The 20,464-nt window shown below is 41.6% G+C and overlaps 1 protein-coding gene across 1 annotated transcript in view; it reads left to right on the top strand.

Annotated features, from left to right (window-relative positions):
• The window catches only part of FAT4 (FAT atypical cadherin 4), a 212,107-nt gene that overhangs the window by 161,377 nt on the left and 30,266 nt on the right, over positions 1–20,464 (top strand). Inside the window, exons 10-11 of the mRNA XM_061585097.1 lie at positions 3,672–3,776; positions 19,853–20,160. Of these exons, the coding sequence (XP_061441081.1) occupies positions 3,672–3,776; positions 19,853–20,160 (413 nt within the window). The remainder of the gene's footprint in view (positions 1–3,671; positions 3,777–19,852; positions 20,161–20,464) is intronic.

Here is a 20,464-nt window from a genome sequence, read left to right as displayed (position 1 = left end):
AGACTTGACACGAGGGAGAGGGGCTTCTAAACCATTTCTCCTTGTACCATTTTCTTTCTGATTATTGTTCCCCAACTTACTTTTACTCTTGCTGGGTAAAAGATAATAGGAACTAGTTTCCTGTCTTCTGCAGGGTAAATCAGCTGGGCAAAGGAGGCTAGTGCATTAGGGCAGACTGAGCACCACCCCACCAACCTCAGCCAGCCCGCACTGGCTGCCAGCTTCCTCCTCTTTATTTTATTTTATTTATTAAATTTATATCCCGCCCTTTCTCCCAGTAGGAGCCCAGAGCAGCAAAGTTTCAGTGTTGCCTTTGTAGAACTCAACAGGAGGAGGTTGGGTACAAAACTAGAATTTGCTGGCTTTGCCTGTCAGTGACTCTGGCTCCACCTATTATTTGGTCCCCCTGCTTTCTGCCCTACCAGCCCCAATAGGCACCATCCATCACTGCAGTGGGGGGGGTGATTTTCAGAGAGAAAGCAGCATGAGGAGGAGGAGTTGAGAAGCCCCTCTCCTCTACACAGTCTTCCCCTTTAAATTTCAACCTTAGTGGCTGAATTCTTTTTTTTTAAAGCTCCCCACCCAAAATATAATGTAACATGTAGTTCTGACACAAAGACATACTGACACATTCAACCTCAACTGTTGAATCAGGTTTTTCGTTCAGGCTGGGGAATCACACATGCATCAAGCACTTGCATGCTTAATTCCCCATTTGGTGTGCGTATGGGCCCTGTCTGGATCAAGGCATCTGTGATTCTTCTTTGTAACTTCTGATGTTTTCTAAAGCAAGCTTTTTTCTTTTCACTATAAGTTTTTGAGTCCATGAATTATAGACCACTAGAATGGCTTACCTCGAGACAGAGAGGGTACACAGATTTTTCATTGATTTATTATGTTTGGCCAGCTGCATTTCAGTTCATCACTCTGTGGAGGCAATTAGGCTCATTCCAGTGAGCACAACCATAATGAAAGATTACCTCGGTGTAACACTGAGGTTTAAGCAATCTGTTATAATTATGTCTACTAATGATGATCATATTTTGTTTTGGAAAGAATCAGTTGCAAGATGGGATATATCAGGTGACATACAGTAGTATATTGCCTGCCCTTTCTATGAACCCCTCAGTTCCTGTTTTCTGGACCTTTTTAGGATGAATGAATGCGTTTTTGTTAAATCAATTCAACTTTTTAAACAAAAAGTTGATCTGAAAGATACAATCATCCTAGTGCTATCTTGAATCAATTCTTCCCCTGAACTAGATGCAAATATTTCATACAAAACATTGATGTAATAAATGGTTTTTCAGCTGTTGCCAGTGACTCAGCAGAAACTAAAGTGCCCACTTTCCCCCATCCTTGCTGGGTCATGTTGACTGATTGGAGATTCAGTTGCATATGATCCAACTGTCTTTATTTGCCAGGAAGACAAAGGCCTGGTTCACACATTACGCTAACGCAAACTGTTGCTTAGCATGAATGTGCAAGTATGCAGGCTCCAAATTAGGAGAACACCCTTGCTTCTCCCTGGAGAGGTCATTCTGCTGTTGTGATGAGCTAAGCCATGGTTTGGCTTAGTGCATCATCTAAATCTGGGCTCATGATTTAACTCTCTCCAGAATAGCCACAAGCTGTAAACACAAAGTTTGCCTTATGGTTTACGGCTTCTGGTGGACTAAACCACGAGCCTGGCTTTGGACAACATGCTAATCCAAACCATGACTTAGCTTAGCATAGCAGCAGAACAACTGAGGAGGAGCAAAGCACCCACAATCTCATTTCCAGGAAACCACACACTCAGGCATTTGTTTTAAACCATGGTTTAGCTTAGCATGATGGGCAGTCCAGGCTCATGACTCAAAAATAAATTATTTCCATGTGAGCACACTTAGGCTGCAATCTACTTATCTGTGAGTGAGTTGTATAGAACTCATTGGGGCTTACTTCTGAATACACGTGTATAGAATTGTAGTTTTGGGATTTTCTTTCTGAGTCATTCTCTTAAAAACGTAACAGAATATTCTGTTCCAGACCCTCACAAATTCTGGGCATGCATATATAGAATAAGCATTATCCTTCCAAATGAATCAAAATTTGTCATTGCCCAGTTTGGTTGAAATGGGCAAAGAGATGAAAATCCGTGAAATTAAAACTTGTAGATGAGACCCCCATACTCCTTGAAAGTTCCTGATGCTATTCACTGGTGATTTGTTTAACTTCAGGGCATAATTTACCCAAGCAAATCACTGGTTTCTTTCATCAAAACATTATTATTTGAAACATGTGCAATTAATTATAGAGCTGTGAAATGTTTTGGTGGAAAAAATAGCCTGAGGAATGCATTTTTTAAAAAAACAGTCCGTCCCCAAGCTTGCAAATTTAATTAAATTCAGCGGACAAATCTTTACAAAAGGCCATAAAACTGTGCAGTTTGCACCATGCAGAGAATCCATTGCAGTGATGAACAGCATCCAAGTTCTATCTTGGTGAATTGGACAAGTAACAAAAACTGAGTGTATAACAACTGAGAGTTAGGGCCAAACTATACATTACGTTCATCACATTTAAAACAGTTTGAAGGAGCTGTGCAAGACTCTGTTCTGGAATAGGGCTTCTCACCATAACAACAGCCCCCCCCAGTTTCTATTTGCTTATGAATATGCTGCTTTTTGAAAATAGCACCTTCAGAGGGAAATAACAGCCATGGGAAATTTTCAGAGGCAAATCTGTGCAGAATTCAGATCAAGATTTCACTTGGTTGCTTTTGCTTTAAAATAAAGGTGGCAGCATTTTAAACTTTATATGAAGTTTGATTATCCGTTTTACCCATGTATGTATGTAACAAACAGCCACGTTCTGAGTAATGTCCAGTTTTTATATATTCGCCCACTAACTGAGCAACAAAGATGGGTTATGTAATCTTAGTAGTCAGAAGTGGAATTTCTTATTGTTGCACCCAAATTCAGGAAGTTATAGCTATGGATGGGCGAATCCATAAATTTTGATTTCTCTCCATTTCTCATTTTGCAAATCTTAAGTTCAATTCTCCACATTTCCCTGTCAGTCTGCTAGTCTTGTAAAACAGTTCTCATGAAAATTCATCAGCGTGTTAGTGCAGATTTTTCTTAATGTACACATTTTTGCCTAATATACACATTTTTTCAAAGCAGTTTTCCCTAATATAATGCATTTTGTGTGTTATTTTCAGCAGTATATGTATTTATGGGTACCCTTTACCCTAATGTATGCATTTTTGTACACAGTACTTAGCTGGAGAACTGCATTTGGATTTGGAGAAGTGTGAATTTTGAAGGATGGCTGTATTTCAGTTTGTTTATTGTTTTAAAAAGTGTGAATTAGGTGGGCTCACCTTTAAATGCAAACTGAATCAATTTTTCCCCACATCCCTCAGTATGGCCTATTATTATTACAGGGAAATTCCCATTATTATGATGCTTCTTATTTCTGTATTTTGACAAAATAATATAAACTCACTCCAGAATGCAAAGAGTGCAACTCACTTTTAAATTAATAAACAAATTCCTTCTGTGCTCCAGTTATAATAATTGTTGCCTTTCATGCAAATGATCCCACTTCATTTATAATGCAAGTTGCAAATTTATTTACATCTGGCAAAAGGTTAATCTTGTAACTATCTCTTACTCTTTCAGGAAAAATCTGTGATTCCACCATCAATTACTGTGAATGCAACCCCTGTTTCAATGGCGGATCCTGTCAAAATGGAGTGGAGGGGTATTACTGTCATTGTCCATTCGGTAAATAGAAATTGTGCTGCTAAGTTCAGATTCACTTGAAGAACCCTAACCCTGTTAGCCCTAGTCCCCAAATCCCTCACTCAGAAATTACAGATCCCTGTTTGAAACTATATTATCATATACAGGAAGTGGATTGGACTGTGAAAGACCAATCCAAATTGTCTTTGCATTTTGGCAATTTTTTAGGGCAGTACAATATCCCAGAGAGGAGGTCAGGTCTCCTGCTCCCCTGCTACAATCACTATAGCTGCCCAATTTCTCTGCTTTGTAAAGTTTGATAGAAATGTCTGTGGGCTATAGATACGTTCTTAAACCTCAAGGTTTTTTGCCTATTAGTGAATTTCTCTGCTTTTTAATCCAGGAGGTAAGAAATGGGATTCTGTGCAAGCTTGCTGAGAATGGACTGATCATTTGCATGCTTATTGAGTTCAGTGGGATTTACTCCCCTGCAATCATGCTTAGGATAGGTGAAACTGACCACAGGGGATGGGGAGGGGAGGAGGGGGAGGGAGGGGAGGAAAGGCGGAAGAGAGGACTTCGATGGGAGCAGGAACAAGGGGGAGGGGAGGAGAAGGACAGGTTTGATCATTTGGATGTTTATTGAGTTCAGTGGGATTTACTCTCATGCAGTCATGCTTAGGATAGGTAAAACTGACCATGGGGAGGAGGAGGGGGAGGGGAGAGGAAAGGAGGGGATTGGAGGGGGAGGGGAGAGAAGAGGCAAGAGAAAGAGGATAGGAGGGAGGAGGTGGGTTTGATCAGTTGCATACTTTTTGAGTTCAGTGGGATTTATTTCTGTGTAATCATGTTTGAAAAAGGAGGCAACCTTATGAATAGGATTTTCATTTATGGTAAACGGTATTCAGAAGTGGTTTTACCATTTCCTTCCTCTGAGGCTGAGAGGCAGTGACTGGCTCAAGGTCACCCAGTGAGCTTCATGACTGTGTGGGGATTCAAACTCTGGTCTCCCAGGTTGTAGTCCAACACTGACTTTGGGGAGGGGCAGGGAGGGTAGGAGGAGGGGGAGGGGAGGAGATTGGGTGGGCGGGCACTGGGAAAAGGGGAAGCCCGTTTCCTTTCCAAAAGGAAAACATTGTGAACAGTATCATTGCTTTTCAGCGTTTCCCCCAACTTTTTTATTCTATAGCAGGCACATGTAGCCTCCCACCCAAATTTAAACCAAAGCTGTCCCTGGCCACATCCACACCAAGCCTTTATTTCACTTTGGACAGTCATGGCTTCTCCCAAAGAATCCTGGGAAGTGTAGTTACTGAAGGGTGCTGAGAGTTGCTAGGAGATGCCCTGTTCCCCTCACAGACCTTCAAACAGAGTGGATGACTGTTAAACCACTCTGGCCACTGGAACTCTGTCAGGGTAATAGCACTCTCCTCACAGCCCCATTCACAAACCACACTTCCCAGGATTCTCTGAGGGAAGCCATCACTGTCTAATGTGAAATCAAAGTCTGGTGTGGGTGTGGCCCCCTGATTAGGCAATCACAGCAGCTGTGAGTGTGGCTTTTAGAACACTGACAGTTGGTTCTTACTGAGCATGCCTGACATTATCATTCAGTTCAATGCAAAATTTATTAAATTAATTAAAAATAGCCAGGCATTTTTTAAACTTTTAAACTGCAGAAGATGAAGGTCAGAGTATGGGGCAAGGTCAGTAACAGGATTATAGGTACTCTGTGAACATGGCTGATTTTTAATGAATTTCAACATTATGAGAACTCAGAAAAGACTTTTTATTGATTGATTGATTGATTGATTGATTGATTGTACTTATATACCGCCCCATAGCCGAAGCTACCTGGGCAGTTTACAGTAATTAAAAACATTAAAACAAATATACAACTTTAAAAGCACATCTTTTAAAAATAATTTAAAACACAATTTAAAAATTTAAAACAATTTAAAACACATGCTAAAATGCCTGGGAGAAGAGGAAAGTCTTGAACTGGTGCCGAAAAGATAACAGTGTTGGCGCCAGGTGCACCTCATTAACAAGATCATTCCATAATTTGGGGGCCACCACTGAGAAGGCCCTCTCCCTTGTTGCCAGTCTCCCAGCTGCCCTTGGAGTAGGCACCCGGAGGAGGGTCTTTGATCTTGAACGTAGTGTATGGGTGGGTTCGTATTGGGAGAGGCATTCCATCAGGTATTGTGGTCCCAAGCCATGTAAGGCTTTATAGATCAAAACCAGCACCTGGAATCAAGCTCGGAAACATACAGGCAGCCAATGCAAGCAGGCCAGAATCGGTTTTATATGTTCGGACCGTCTGATCCCTGTTACCAATCTGGTCGCTGCATTTTGCACAAGCTGCAGTTTCCAAACCGTCTTCAAAGGCAGCCCCACGTAGAGCGCATTGCAGTAATCTATTTTGGAGGTTACCAGAGCATGGACAACTGAAGCCAGCTTATCCCTGTCCAGATAGAGGCGTAGTTGGGCCACCAACCGAAGTTGGTAGAAGGCACTCCGTGCCACCGAGGCTACCTGAGCCTCAAGTGACAGAGATGGTTCTAGGAGAACCCCCAAGCTATGAACCTGCTATTTCAGGGGGAGTGCAACCCCATCCAGGACAGGTTGGACATCCACCATCCGGTCAGAAGAACCACCCACTAGCAGCATCTCAGTCTTGTCTGGATTGAGCCTCAGTTTATTAGCCCTCATCCAGTCTATTCTCACAGCCAGGCACCGGTTCAGTACATTGACAGCCTCACCTGAAGAAGATGAAAAGGAGAAATAGAGCTGCATGTCATCAGCATACTGATGGCAACGCACTCCAAAGCTCTGGATGACCACACCCAACGGTTTGATGTAGAACAGCATGGGGGACAGAACTGACCCTGCGGAACCCCATACTGGAGAGTCCAGGGTGCTGAGCAATGTTCCTCAAGCACCACCTTCTGGAGCTAACCTGTCACCCCAATGCAGTCCCTCCCACTCCCAGCTCAGCCAGTCTCCCCAGAAGGATACCATAAACAACTATGGCAGTCAGAGAGAGACACAAAAGAGACCATCACCCTCATGGGAAAATCTACCATTGACAATCAGGGTTCACCGTGGCAAAAAATAGCAAAAAACTTCCCGAAAAGTAACAAAAAGATGGATGGCATAAGAGATGCACACTGATGTCACTGCATTATTGCACCATTCTTAGGCTCCAGAAAATTCCCACTACGGGCTTCTTTGATTGGTAGCTGCAGATGAGTTCAGACTCGGTATGTTTCTATCAGAAAATAATAATTAAAACAATACAAAGTATTGCACAACCACCCAGAGTCTGTGGGCACTCATGGGCCGCACACCCCACACACCCTATATAGCCGCCATTACTGGGTGAAGAAATAGTCTGTCCTGAATTTCCCACCATTCAGTTTCATTGAATGATCCCCGGTTCTAATATTATGGGAAAGGGGGATAAACTACTCTCTCATAACTTTCTCCACATCATGCATAATTTTATAAACCTCTGTTGTGTCTCTCCTTTCTTGCCTTTCCCCCCTAAACTAAAGAGCCCCAAATAATGTAATTTTTCTTCATAGGGGAATTACTCTATTCCCCTGATTATTTTGGTTGCCATTTTCTTCACTTTCTCCATTCTACAGCATCCTTTTGAGAAAGGGCAACCAGAAGACCATTAGAAGCCTGGACAAAAAGAATAATCTTTACCTGGAATCAAAACACTAGTAAAGTCTGAGGGAATTCTACAGCTGAGGAAGTTCCACAAATAGCACAGATAAGATTACTCACCCTACCTCCAAAGGTGGAGGCATCAAAGCAGAAAATCTGCTAAAGACCTTTAGCTGAGTTCTATATTTACTTTGGGAATCTTGATTAAACTCAGGTTCTCAGCATTAGTAGCACAAGCAGTTTTGTTTTAACTTTATTCAGCAGAGGTCATTGATGTAACAAAAATTCATTAAAGGTAGGCAAAGAAAATTCACGCAGTGGAGGGGAGGGTTGTGTGAAGATTAAAGCAATCTTGCAAATCTCTAGGCCATGTTTTTGTTTTACATCTGCACCTGGTCCATGGCATATCACATGTAGTTCCTGAATGGGGCTTTGGTACTTTTAAATCCTGTGACAAAGAACAGCTGTACAAGCACAGGATAAATGAGGGCATTTGAACCACAAAACATTAAAGAGCTGGGAGAGAACATGCCCCACTACCACAAAGGTACCAGACATCCCAGTATAATACAATTACTTAAAATGTTATAATTATTAAAGCGTCTCTTAAAAGTACAAAAGTATGTCAAAATCAAACTACATTATCCTTGCAGCAATTGCACCTTATTTCTGCAAGTGTTGCCAAGCAATATTCTCAAACAATTTATGGCTAAAGCCAGAAAGACATTTTTGCAGTACAAGTATATGGTAGCAATTATAGAAGAAGTTAGAAATCACTATGAGCCTGCTATGAATAGAAAATGTAAGAGGAGATACAGCATCTGGCTACAATCACATACAAGTCTTGCATGAACTCAAAATCCATGTTAAATTACCACTGTTCATATAAAATAGAGTTGTTGCATCAATATCTATTTGTAAATTTAAGTTGGCTCAGCTTCCCTTCACCCCGCCTCCAATAATCATTATGGGGATAAAAGGAAATTGGGTTCAATTCACCTCTTCTATTGCCACGGATGATGTTTGATAGGGAACGTCTTCCAAAAGGTTCCTTGCTTCATTGCTAGAGGACACATTCTAGCAAGGGAAGAAAGAGTTAGTGCTTCTTTAGAAGCAAGAGCTGAGACAGTGAAGGAGGCAAGTCCTCTTCCTTGCAAGTCCTCAAACCTTGTTGTTGTTATGTGCCTTCAACTCGATTACGACTTATGGCGACCCTATGAATCAGCGACCTCCAAGAGCATCTGTGATGAACTACCCTGTTCAGATCTTGTAAGTTCAAGTCTGTGGCTTCCTTTATGGAATCAATCCATCTCTTGTTTGGCCTTCCTCTTTTTCTACTCCCTGCTGTTTTCCCCAGCATTATTGTCTTTTCTAGTGAATCATGTCTTCTCATTATGTGTCCAAAGTATGATAACCTCAGTTTCATGATTTTAGCTTAGCTTCTAGTAACAGCTCTGGTTTAATTTGTTCTAACACCCTATTTTCCTTTTTCGCAGTCCATGGTATGCGCAAAGCTCTCCTCCAGCACCACATTTCAAATGAGTTGATTTTTCTCTTATCCGCCTTTTTCACTGTCCAACTTTCACATCCATACACAGAAATTGGGAATACCAAGGCCTGAATGATCCTGACTTTGGTGTTCAGTGATACATCTTTGCATTTGAGGACCTTTTCTAGTTCTCTCCCAGCTGCCCTCCCCAGTCCTAGCCTTCTTCTGATTTCTTGACTATTGTCTCCATTTTGGTTAATGACTGTGCCGAGGTATAATCCTTGACAAGTTCAATGTCCTCATTGTCAACTTTAAAGTTACATAAATCTTCTGTTGTCATTACTTTAGTCTTTTTGACGTTCAGCTGTAGTCCTGCTTTTGTGCTTTCCTCTTTAACTTTCATCAGCATTTGTTTGAAATCATTACTGGTTTCTGCTAACAGTATGGTATCATCTGGATATCTTAAATTATTGATGTTTCTCCCTCCAATTTTCACACCTCCTTCTTCTTGGTCCAATCCCGCTTTCCGTATCATATGTTCTGCGTACAGATTAAACAAATAGGGTGATAAAATACACTGCTGTCTCACACCCTTTCCGATGGGAAACAAATAGGTTTCTCCATATTCTGTCCTTACAGTAGCCTCTTGTCCAGAGTATAGGTTGTGTATCAGGACAATCAGATGCCGTGGCACCCCCATTTCTTTTAAAGCGTTCCATAGTTTTTAATGATCTACACAGTCAAAGGCTTTGCTGTAGTCTATAAAGCACAGGGTGATTTTCTTCTGAAATTCCTTGGTCTGTTCCATTATCCAACGTATGTTTGAGATATGATCTCTGGTGCCTCTTCCCTTTCTAAATCCAGCTTGGACGTCTGGCATTTCTCGCTCCATATATGGTAAGAGCCTTTGTTGTAGAAGCTTGAGCATTACTTTACTTGCATGGGATATTAAGGCAATAGTTTGGTAATTACTGTATTCTCTGGGATCCCCTTTCTTTGGAAGTGGGATATATATTGAACGCTTCCAGTCTGTGGGCCATTGTTTAGTTTTCCATATTTCTTGATAAATTTTTGTCAAAATTTGGACTGATTCAGTCTCAGTAGCTTGTAGCAACTCTATTGGTATGCCGTCTATTCCTGGTGATTTGTTTCTTCCAAAAATTTTAAGAGCAGCTTTCACCTCACATTCTAAAATTTCTGGTTCTTCATCATATGGTTCCTCCGTGAATGAATCTGTCATCCTGTCATCTCTTTTATAGAGTTCTTCAGTGTATTGCTTCCATCTTCCTTTTATTTCATACTGGTCAGTCAGTGTGTTCCCCTGTTGATTATTCAACATCCCTACTTGTTAGTCAACCTTTATTGCTTAGCCATAGGCCATCGCAAATCATACAAAATACAAAGCATCTAGTTTCCTCTACACACATATTAAAATTACATAATAAAATATAAGATGAATATGGCGCAATCTAAAACTGTGCTATTTGCCCTATAGCGTCTCTGAGCAATTGCATGTCTGCTCTTCTATGTGCTTCACCCGGAGCTTTTGCGCCGCGAGTGCAAACTGAGCAACTCTGTACGTGATCTTGTCATCCTTATCTGATAAAAGAAGGGAGATAATATGTGGGTCTGAAAGCGTTCCCTGCAGAAGACCTCCCAAAAATTTGATCCAAGGATTGGAGTACAAAGGGCATTCCAATAGATAATGGGGCAGATCTTCAACCACTGCCGCTCCACATATACAGAGCCGCTGAGACCATGGAACCTGCTTGTATCGTCCGAGCAGCACTGCATTCGGCATCGTTTGGAACCTTAGTGCCGTAAAGGCCTGCCGGAGATTTGTTGCAAGGGGGTAGGCCAAATAACTCGCTCTAAGGTGGTCCTGCTTGAATACTCTATACCACCTGGAGAATTTGGAGTTAATAATAACCAACCTATCCAACAAAGAACAGTGCCTAAAAATAGCCTCACGCAGCCTTGTTCTATTAGAAAGCACTGGGGAGTCCTGGACTGGGATATGGTACAAATGGTAAAAGCTAGATAATCTGGATGACCAATGTTTGTCCGTAGAAGCCAGTTCATAGCAAGATTTCAGAATTGGTTTGGCTGCGGCATTTTTAGCTGAATCCCAAAAATTAAGTAGAGAGCAGTGTACTCGGGCTCTAACTGTAGGTAGACCAGACTCTGCGTGTAAAAGCGCCGCTGGGGTACCAGCCGGTAGTCGGAGGAGTTTTTTCAGGAAGCTGTTTTGAATTGCTTCTAGGCTGGAAAGATGGTGATCCTCCCAGCCCCAGACTGGAGCTCCATACAGGATCTGAGCAAGGACTTTGCCATGGTAGATTTTCAGAGCAGGGGGAATAAGGTTTCCACCTGCTGTCCTATAAAAATTAAGTATGGCTCCACATGATCTTAATGCAGCAACTTTTGTGTGGTCAATATGCTTTCTCCAGTACAGAGTGTCCTGAAAGTGAATGCCCAAATACTTAAACACCCGTATTTGCTCTATTGGGTGCCCACCAATTGACCAATTGAAATTACGATGCCTCTTGCCAAAAACCATTACTTTTGTTTTTGAATAGTTAATCTGAAGTTTTTCCTTGGTGCAGTAAACATTAAGTTTCGTAAGTAATCTCCGTAGTCCTTTACGGGTAATGGACAATAGGACCATGTCATCTGCATAGAGAAGCAGTGAGATTTTCCTGTTTCCCAACGAAGGGGGGGAAAAGTCAGGGCCTGCCAGTTCCACAATTATATCATTAAGATAAAAATTAAAAAGAAATGGAGCTAGGAGGCACCCCTGTTTGACCCCCTTATTAACAACTATGGGGTCTGTTAGTGAGCCAGCAATTCCTACCCTTACTCTAGCGTTGTTGTCAGAATACAATGCTCTTATGAGAAACAAAAGCCGCCTATCGATATTGGTTTTAACTAGTTTGGCCCACATCATTGATCTATCTATAGAATCGAAGGCGGCAGCCAAGTCCACAAAAGCAGCATAAATATGTTTCGTGGGGCCAAGGACACACCGTCTTGCTATAAAATATAATGTAAAGCAATGATCGATGGTACTTTGCCCTTTTTGGAAGCCAGCTTGTTCAGGAAGAATAACTTGGTTGGCGGCTTCCCACTCTTCTAGTTTAGTTAATAGGTATTTAGAGGATAGCTTGGCGGCTGTGTCAAGGAGACTAATGGACCGATAATTATTAGGATCATACCTGTCCCCTTTCTTATAGATTGGGACGACTATACTCTGTTTCCACCCCTCCGGGAAAGTACCTGTGTTGTTAAGTTGAGTGAACAGCTTGGCTAGTATGGGAGCCCACCAATCCGGAAAGTATTTGTAAATTTCAGGGGGCATCATGTCTTCACCAGGCGCTTTACCCGTGCTCAAGGTAGTTATAAGCATTTTGATTTCAATTATGGTGACCGCGGGCCAGAAAGGCAGGGAGAGCTCCTCCATAGGAGAGGAGAGCGCAGAGTTTCCTGGGGAGGAGGCGTAAAGCTTGCTAAAATGAGTGGACCAAACTTTAGCAGGGATCTGGCTGATGTTTAAAGGTCTGGGTGTTCGCATCCCTTTAGCAACCAGGTCCCAGAACTGTCTCTCGTTCCTCTCCGCCACCGACTGACCTAGTTGTTGCCATTGCGATCTGGCATATAAGTCATTTTTCCGCTTTAGCAGTAGCTTATATGAAGATCGCAAGGACACTAGGTGGTCATGGGCGAAATTATCCAGATTTCTGGTAGCTTGCCTGGCATAGTTCATCAGCTGTCTCTTAGCATTCTTGCATTCATGATCATACCATCTATTAGCTGGGAGCCGGGAGGCCTTGAATTGTTTATTCTGGGTCAGCATGGGTCTAAGGAGGGACATAATAGAGAGGTATGGCTTCAGGGCATCTGAATCGGAAACTAATAATGCTTGTCTAATAGATTGGGGTAGATTACTGGACAGAAAATGTGAAACAGTGGAGAGGAGAGCTGATGACCAGCGACTTCTCCGGTCCGCAACTTGAATTCCCTCCAGGGTTGACAGTACTGGAGGGGGAATAGGTTGCTGGGGCCTCATTAGCATCAAAAGGGGAAAGTGGTCGCTCTCCACTCTGTTAACTACATCAAACCTGACCACATCTGGGAACATGATGTTGGATACAAACTCATAATCTATTACGCTAGCTCCCCTGTTAGTTAGGTAGGTGAAAGCCCCTTTGGACACGTCAAAAGAGGAGCCATGTAGGCATTCCAGATGGTGCAACTGCAGAAGGTCCACCAATCTACAGCCCTGCTTATTGGACATATGGTCTTGAGAGACCCTGTCACCCAATGGGGCATAAAAACTGGGACCCTGATTAGAGGGGCTCCCTGTGTCTGACACAACGCCCCCCATCCTAGCATTGAAATATCCACACAGGATCAGTCTGGAATAGGGGAACTGACGCTCTAGCTGCAGGAGAGTTTCTGACAATTGATCCCATATGCTGTCAGAGCCCACAAGCCTAGCTATGACTGGGGGGAGATACACATTATTAATTATAAGGGAACCTGTGCAGATCCCCACAAGCCTCAAAGCCTGAACGTACTGTCCACAATCCATATTCAGATGCTGAATCTCCACCAGTAGATCCACAGAAATAAGGATGCTAAGGCCACCACTACCTCGGCCTTTAGGGTTCCGCTTAAACGCAGGGGAAGAGAAAACTCTAAATCCATTAAGAAACAGAGGGTTAGCTAGGGTCATCCAGGTTTCTTGGAGACACAGGATTTTAAATTCTTGCAAAAAGGCATCCAAGTCCGCGTCCCGATGTTTATTGGCCCAGCCCATTATGTTCCAAGATAGAACTGATAGTTGTCATTCTGGGCAAATTGAGTCCATTTCGTTGGAGACGCACACGCAGCCGTTTGCTGTAGGATGTAAAATGGGAGGGGTTGGAATATGCGGCTCTCTTCCCAATGGATCTATAGCTTGGCCCCTCTTGAACCTAAGCACCCTGTCGTGCTCACCTTCAAGAGTGGTAGACTTCTGTTTAGAGAGTGCCTTTGCCTCTATTGGAACCGGAGGTTTAGAGCGCAATGCTTCAGTAGGGGGGTGGGAGCATACTAGATAGCCTAGTTCTGCCTCCTCCAGAAGTCTCATCTTAAGCCAGGAGTTGGGAGAGACTGTGTTGGCCCTTCGCACCTTTATAGAATTTGAAGGGGATAACTCCGAAGTCCTGGGAATACTGGGGCTCACCAGTGCTGTACAATCTGATGTGTTCCCTTGATCTACTGAAGGATCGGCCCTCTGGGATACAGTCCATCCCACCCCCTCACTGGCCCCTGGGCTATTGAGCGGCAAGACAGCGGCTGGCCCAGGGGGTACCCACACATGGATATTTAGAAGCTGCACCTTTAGCTGGTCTAGTCTGCACAAGATTTCAAATCATCCTCTTGGAGAGAGAGAACCAAACGAGTGAAGTAGCATTTGTTCCTCCTTATCAAAAGGGTCGGCAGACCAGCCAGCAGATTGAGATCTAATTTGTGTCATTACATCCAGTTTTCCTGTATGGATGACTGTTTCAGCGACTCCATTCCTGCTACTCGGTTCTGGTGCATCCAGATCAATGAGCGGTCCTTGAGTGCCTCTTAACACGTCCTGGCAAAGGTTAGAATGAGGGCGGGAGCACAGTATTAAGGGCATTGGCATAGCCCTATTTTCAAAATATCTTAGTGGTATTAAACCGAGGAGGGCCAGTTCATCCTTCTTATACAGAAGTTGGGTTGGGATTTTTGATGAGAAGAAGGTAGCCACGGCTCGTGCCTTGCTACCATTATAATACAGATATTCCATCTGGTCAATATCCGAAGTGTTAAGATGTATCGAGGGGCATCTCTTTAGTATTTCCATGAGGTGGCGTTTGCGGGTTGGTTGGTCTAGCATACCCCTAGGTTTGGGATAGTTTACAAGGACCAATTTACACTGATTCAAAACTAAGTTCCAGTTCTGTGCACTTGGCTTTTTTGCCTGGCTCTGGTTTACATGCTCTCTTAGCAGAGCGTCATGCCACGGATCCTGATGCGGAGAAAAGGAATCCTGCATTTTTGGGGAGAAATCACATGGAGGGGGCAAAGTAGGAATAGTAGTAGGGCAGAGGTTAAAACCGACCTCCCGATGTACTGGATCATGGTTCTTATTTGGTTTCTTACAGGGTGAGGGCCTCTTTTTCTCCCTGTCCGAAGTCAGTGAATGACCCAACAAGTCAAATAGTTTTTTAAAATTCGTTTGTTTGCCACGTACCCATTTTTGATTTTTCAAGTTCTTACTTTTCTTCTTATTGATGAGCTGCTTCCTACCCTTCTGGCAAGGTTTTCCCTTCACAATGATGGGCTTATGCACTGGGGCAGGGTGTGATGCAGTATGTTTTTGTGAGGAGGGGGAGTCAGCCGTCAGTAATGAAGCCGTGGGTTTTTGATGCCATTTGACTAAGGTTGTTAAAAGAAGATTACATTCAGTCAAGTAAGTTTTCACGGTCTCTAACTCTGATGCCAGCATAAACATCCACCCCGTGAGCGATAAACCCACCACAGGAGGATCAGATTGACTTGTTGAGCATTGCGGCTCTGGAGATGTGCTGGAATTTTTTCTCATTTCCAAAGCCTTGGCAGGGGGGGGGGCTCCTTTGTTAGCGACTCATCTAGGAGGGCCCCTGGACCAGGCGATAACATCCCTACTTGTGGTTTAAATTTCCCTTTCATTTCTCTAATCTTTTGGAATAGGGCTCTTGTTCTTCCCATTTTGTTGTCCTTTTCTATTTCTATACAATAACTATTGTAACAGTTTTCTTTGTCGCTACGTACTAGTCGTTGTATAGTTGCATTTAGGGTTCTGACCGTGTTTCTATCTCCTTTTGCTTTTGCTTTCCTTCTCTCTTTAACCATTTTAAGAGTTTCCTCAGTCATCCATTGAGGTCTTTCTCTCTTTTTAACAAGAGGTATTGTCTTTCTGCATTCTTCCCTGATAATGTCCCTGACTTCAGTCCATAGTTCTTCTGGTTCTCTGTCAACTAAATTTAAAGCCTCAAACCTGTTCCTTATTTGATCTTTCTATTCTTCTAGGATGTTATTTAAATTGTATTTTCGCATTATGAGTGCTTTGTTGTTGTTCTTTAGCTTTACTCTGATTTTTGATATGATCAGTTGATGATCTGTACCGCAGTCTGCTCCTGGTCTTGTTTTTGCAGAAAGCATGGAACTTCTCCATCTTCTGTTTCCAATTATATAATCAATTTGATTCCTATATAGTGAATTGGATTGTGGGAGAATGGAGTGAGTGGGATCTGAGATTGAGAGGACAGGGAAGGGGTAGTATTAGGATCAGGAAGAAATGGGTTCTATGATAAGGCATGGGAAGATGCACTTTTGTACATATTACTTACAGTAGTGTTTGGAGTTGTTCACCTGGCTTCCAATGCTGAGTGTTACTACCAGTTACTGAGAAGGAGGGGGAGAGGAAGAAGGTGGCGGGGAGCTCAATACATTGGTGATGTCCACGTGTACAATCGTCTTTTTGGTTGCTCAAAAAATGTGTTGGCAAGAAACAAATCATTGACTTCACAGAATTCAATAAGTCTTTCGACTGCTTCATTTCTGTCACCTAAGCCCCATTTCCCCACAAGTCCTAGTTCTTCTCTGTTCCCTACTTTTGCATTCCAGTCCCCCATGATTATCATCATATCTTGTTTTGGTGTGTGATCAATTTCCTCCTGTACTTCTGCATAAAATCTCTCCAGTTCTTCTTCTTCTGCGTTTGATGTTGGAGCGTAGGATGATGGTTATGTTAATAGGTTTCCTGTTTAATCTCATTGATATCACTCACTCAGACCTTGTGTTGTAGCTCTTAATTGCTTTTGCTACATCACTTCTCACTATTAAAGCAACCCCGTTTCTTCTTGATTTCTCATTTCCTGCATAAAATATTTTGTAGTTGCCTGATTGAAAGTGTCCCATTCCCATCCATTTTAATTCACTCACTCCAAGTATTGTAATGTTGATACGCTCCATTTCTTGCTTGACAATTTCTAACTTTCCCTGGTTCATGCTTCTCACATTCCATGTTCCTGTTGTGTGCATCGTACAACTCCGGACTCTCCTTTCGCATCTGCGCGCATCAGCCTCTGGGCTTCCTTTCGGCTTTGACCCAGCTGCGTCATTAGTCACAGCGCTACTCATACTTGTCCTTTGCTCAAACCTACCCCATTCTAAATTCCAATTTCCCTTCCCCTAACCTAGGAATATGATAGAAATTTGATTCAGTTCACATTTAAAGATGCATCTGCCAAATTTATGCTTTGTGAAACAACACGCAGACCAAAATGCAGTCATCCTTCAAAATTTGCACTTCTCCAAATTTTTGCAATGCAGTTCTCCAACCAAGTAATCGGTAGCAGTCATCAGGAACACACGGACAGGACGATGTTGCTCACCTGGCTTCCTAACAGTGAGTGTCACTACTAGGGATGTGCTAGAATTCCACCCAATTCAGATTTGGTACCAAATTTTCCATTAATTCATTTTCAATCACTGAGGACTGAATTTTAATGTAGTGAATTTCTGCAGCGATTTTTGAAAATTGACTTTTTTAAAAAAAAGTCAGCCTCTAAAACATTGATTGTAAGAATGATAATTTGTTGTTATTTTTAAAATATTAATATCAATATTTCCTTATAAATATCACTATTTTGTCTGAGCAAAAAACACAGATTGGTAAAAGCAGTGGCTGGTGGATACAGAATGAATTCAAATCAATGCCAGCCTATTAGGTCAACAGAACGCTTTCAAACTGGCACCAGACAATAGATTCCATCCCTAGGCACTACTGGTTACTAAGCGGGGCAAGGTGGCAGGGAGCGTAGTGTGGCAGCATTGGTCTGGCTCTACCAATGTATTGAGCTCCCCGCCACCTTCTTCCTCTCCCCCTCCTTCTCAGTAACTGGTAGTAACACTCAGCATTGGAAGCCAGGTGAACAACTCCAAACACTACTGTAAGTAATTTGTACAAAAGTGCATCTTCCCACACCTTATCATAGAACCCATTTCTTCCTGATCCTAATTCTACCCCTTCCCTGTCCCCTCAATCTCAGATCCCACTCACTCCATCCTCCCACAATCCAATTCTCTTCTTTTCTGTCAACTCTCTGTCTACATTCTGTTTCAGAAATTAATGAGCCAGACAGAAGCAGGATGCAAAAGGGTCTCTGCCATTTTACAAAAAGAACCTTAATATTATACATTATTATGTAATATTACACTTTATACAGGCCTTCACATGAATTTCTCTTTCTAACCAGCTAGTATTTACTGATGTTTTAACTGATATTTTTATGGATGCTTTTGCTGATTTTATTTTGCATGATATAAAACAGTCTTGGCATACTTTTATGAAAGTGTGGATTATAAATATTTCAATAAATAAATAAATAACATTTAGAAATCTTAAAAGGCCACAGGCAAGGGTTTTATAAAAATATTATTTAAAAAGGCATTTGTATTTGGAAGAAATAGAATATGGATAGATGGAATGTAAGGTCTGTGTATTTCAAGGCAGTTAACAGCAAAGAAAAATACCAGTCATACTCTTTGAAATGTATGGTATGTTGACTTGAGATCTAAAGAATACTAGGTGATGTCCTGCCAAATTCAAGGAGGAATGCTACTGTCTTTGCTTCCATATTGGCACTTATTTTTATTCCATGTTATTTGACATAGCTTGCAGATATTGATTGCAGAATGGGTAGGGTTTTTTTCTTAGTTCTGCAATAAAATGTGTTTTTAAACATGGAAGACAGAAGCAGCATAAAAGCAATAGAGGTAGGAAGACAGATACAGAATTGTGATGCACAGTCTGGTTGACTACATTTGTTTTTTAAACTAAATATATATAATAGGGAACCTAGTATACAAAGAGCAAAATAATGCTACATTGTTATATCGAGAAGGCATTATGAGTGTCTTAATGTAGATAGCAAAGACTATTTCAACTTTGTTAGTAGATATTTTAACACATGTGAAAGGAAAAGGTTGTATCCAACAAAGTTGTCCTGTTAGCGCAAGGACTTCTGCTTACGCAACAGGACTTTTCCTCCTCTTCTCCACTAACATGCTCCCCAACTCCATTCTGGATTTCCCCCAACACTCCACAGCAAAATGGAGCTGGCACTTGGGGAGAAACAGAAAGGAAGTACCGTTGCGCAAGCGGAAGTCTTTGCAGTAACGAGACAACTTTGTGGGATGCAACCCAAAATATTTGATCAGAGGTTAAAATCAATGAAAGTATTGCCAAGTACTGTGCTGCTTTGCTTTAGAACTTTATTTTTTAAATTCCATTTGAATAATTGTATCCTGTCCTTCTGATAAAAACATAACACTTAATATGGTAAACGATAAACATAGGGTTGGATTCAACAAAGTCCTACTCAGAGTAGACCAATTGAAATTAATGAACCTAAGTTAGTCAAAGTCTTTTCACTTCAGTGGGCCTACTCAGAGTAGAACTAGCTTGGAAGACCACCCACAATTTTTAAAAATACCATGGAACGACAATACTAAAATCATTTTTTTAAAAGCAGATAGTACAATATATATGTTAAGTGTTAGCATGAACCATTATGCTAATAAAAAGCCTATCTGAATGGGTTTTAATCAAATGGTAGAAGGTTAAAAAGTATGTAGACCGAATGGCTTTAACAAATGAATAATCACTTTCACAAGATATTTATGCCACCCAAAAGGTAGTCTTCTTAAAAATTGTAGAGATTATGCAAAAAGTAAGTACTTTTAAACCCATGCCTTAATTTACTAATTGAAATAATGGAGCTTAGATGTGTTTAACTTAGCTGGATTACCCCAGTATCTTCATTTTTGATATTATATTTGTAAGTAATCCTGCAGTGTTTGTTCACTAATATATTTTTTTTTACAGGTGTTTTTGGAAAACATTGTGAAGTAAATAGCTATGGATTTGAAGAACTGTCTTACATGGAATTCCCCAGTATGGATCCAAACAACAATTACATTTATATCAAATTTGCCACTATAAAAACCAATGCTCTAATGTTATACAATTATGACAACCAGACTGGAGATCGGGCAGAATTCCTGGCCCTTGAAATAACAGAAGAGAGGCTGAGATTCTCATACAATCTTGGCAGTGGCACATATAAACTTACCACAGCAAAGAAGGTGTCTGATGGACAGTTTCATACTGTTATTGCCCGGAGGGCTGGAATGGTAAGCATTGCTTTACACACACACGCACACGCACACACACACAAGTGGATGAAGTTTTGTGTGTGTGTGCTTTAAAAAAGCTTTTTTGTTCCATAAAAAATTATCCCAAAGCATTTAAATGGCTTCTTCAAAGGACACTTTCTAAATGTGAAGGGAATTAATGAAGAGAATTAATGACTATCCAGCTCTAATAAATTGGTACATACTATAGGAAGAATAATTGCTGAACACTAATTAAGAAGCAGTGCTTGGAATGATGCAAGTACAAAACCCCTTGTTACTGAAGGCTATATAATTGCCATAT

The sequence above is a fragment of the Rhineura floridana genome, chromosome 9 (assembly GCF_030035675.1).
Source record: "Rhineura floridana isolate rRhiFlo1 chromosome 9, rRhiFlo1.hap2, whole genome shotgun sequence".
Taxonomy (NCBI): domain Eukaryota; kingdom Metazoa; phylum Chordata; class Lepidosauria; order Squamata; family Rhineuridae; genus Rhineura; species Rhineura floridana.
This window is presented reverse-complemented; position numbering and strand designations above follow the sequence as displayed.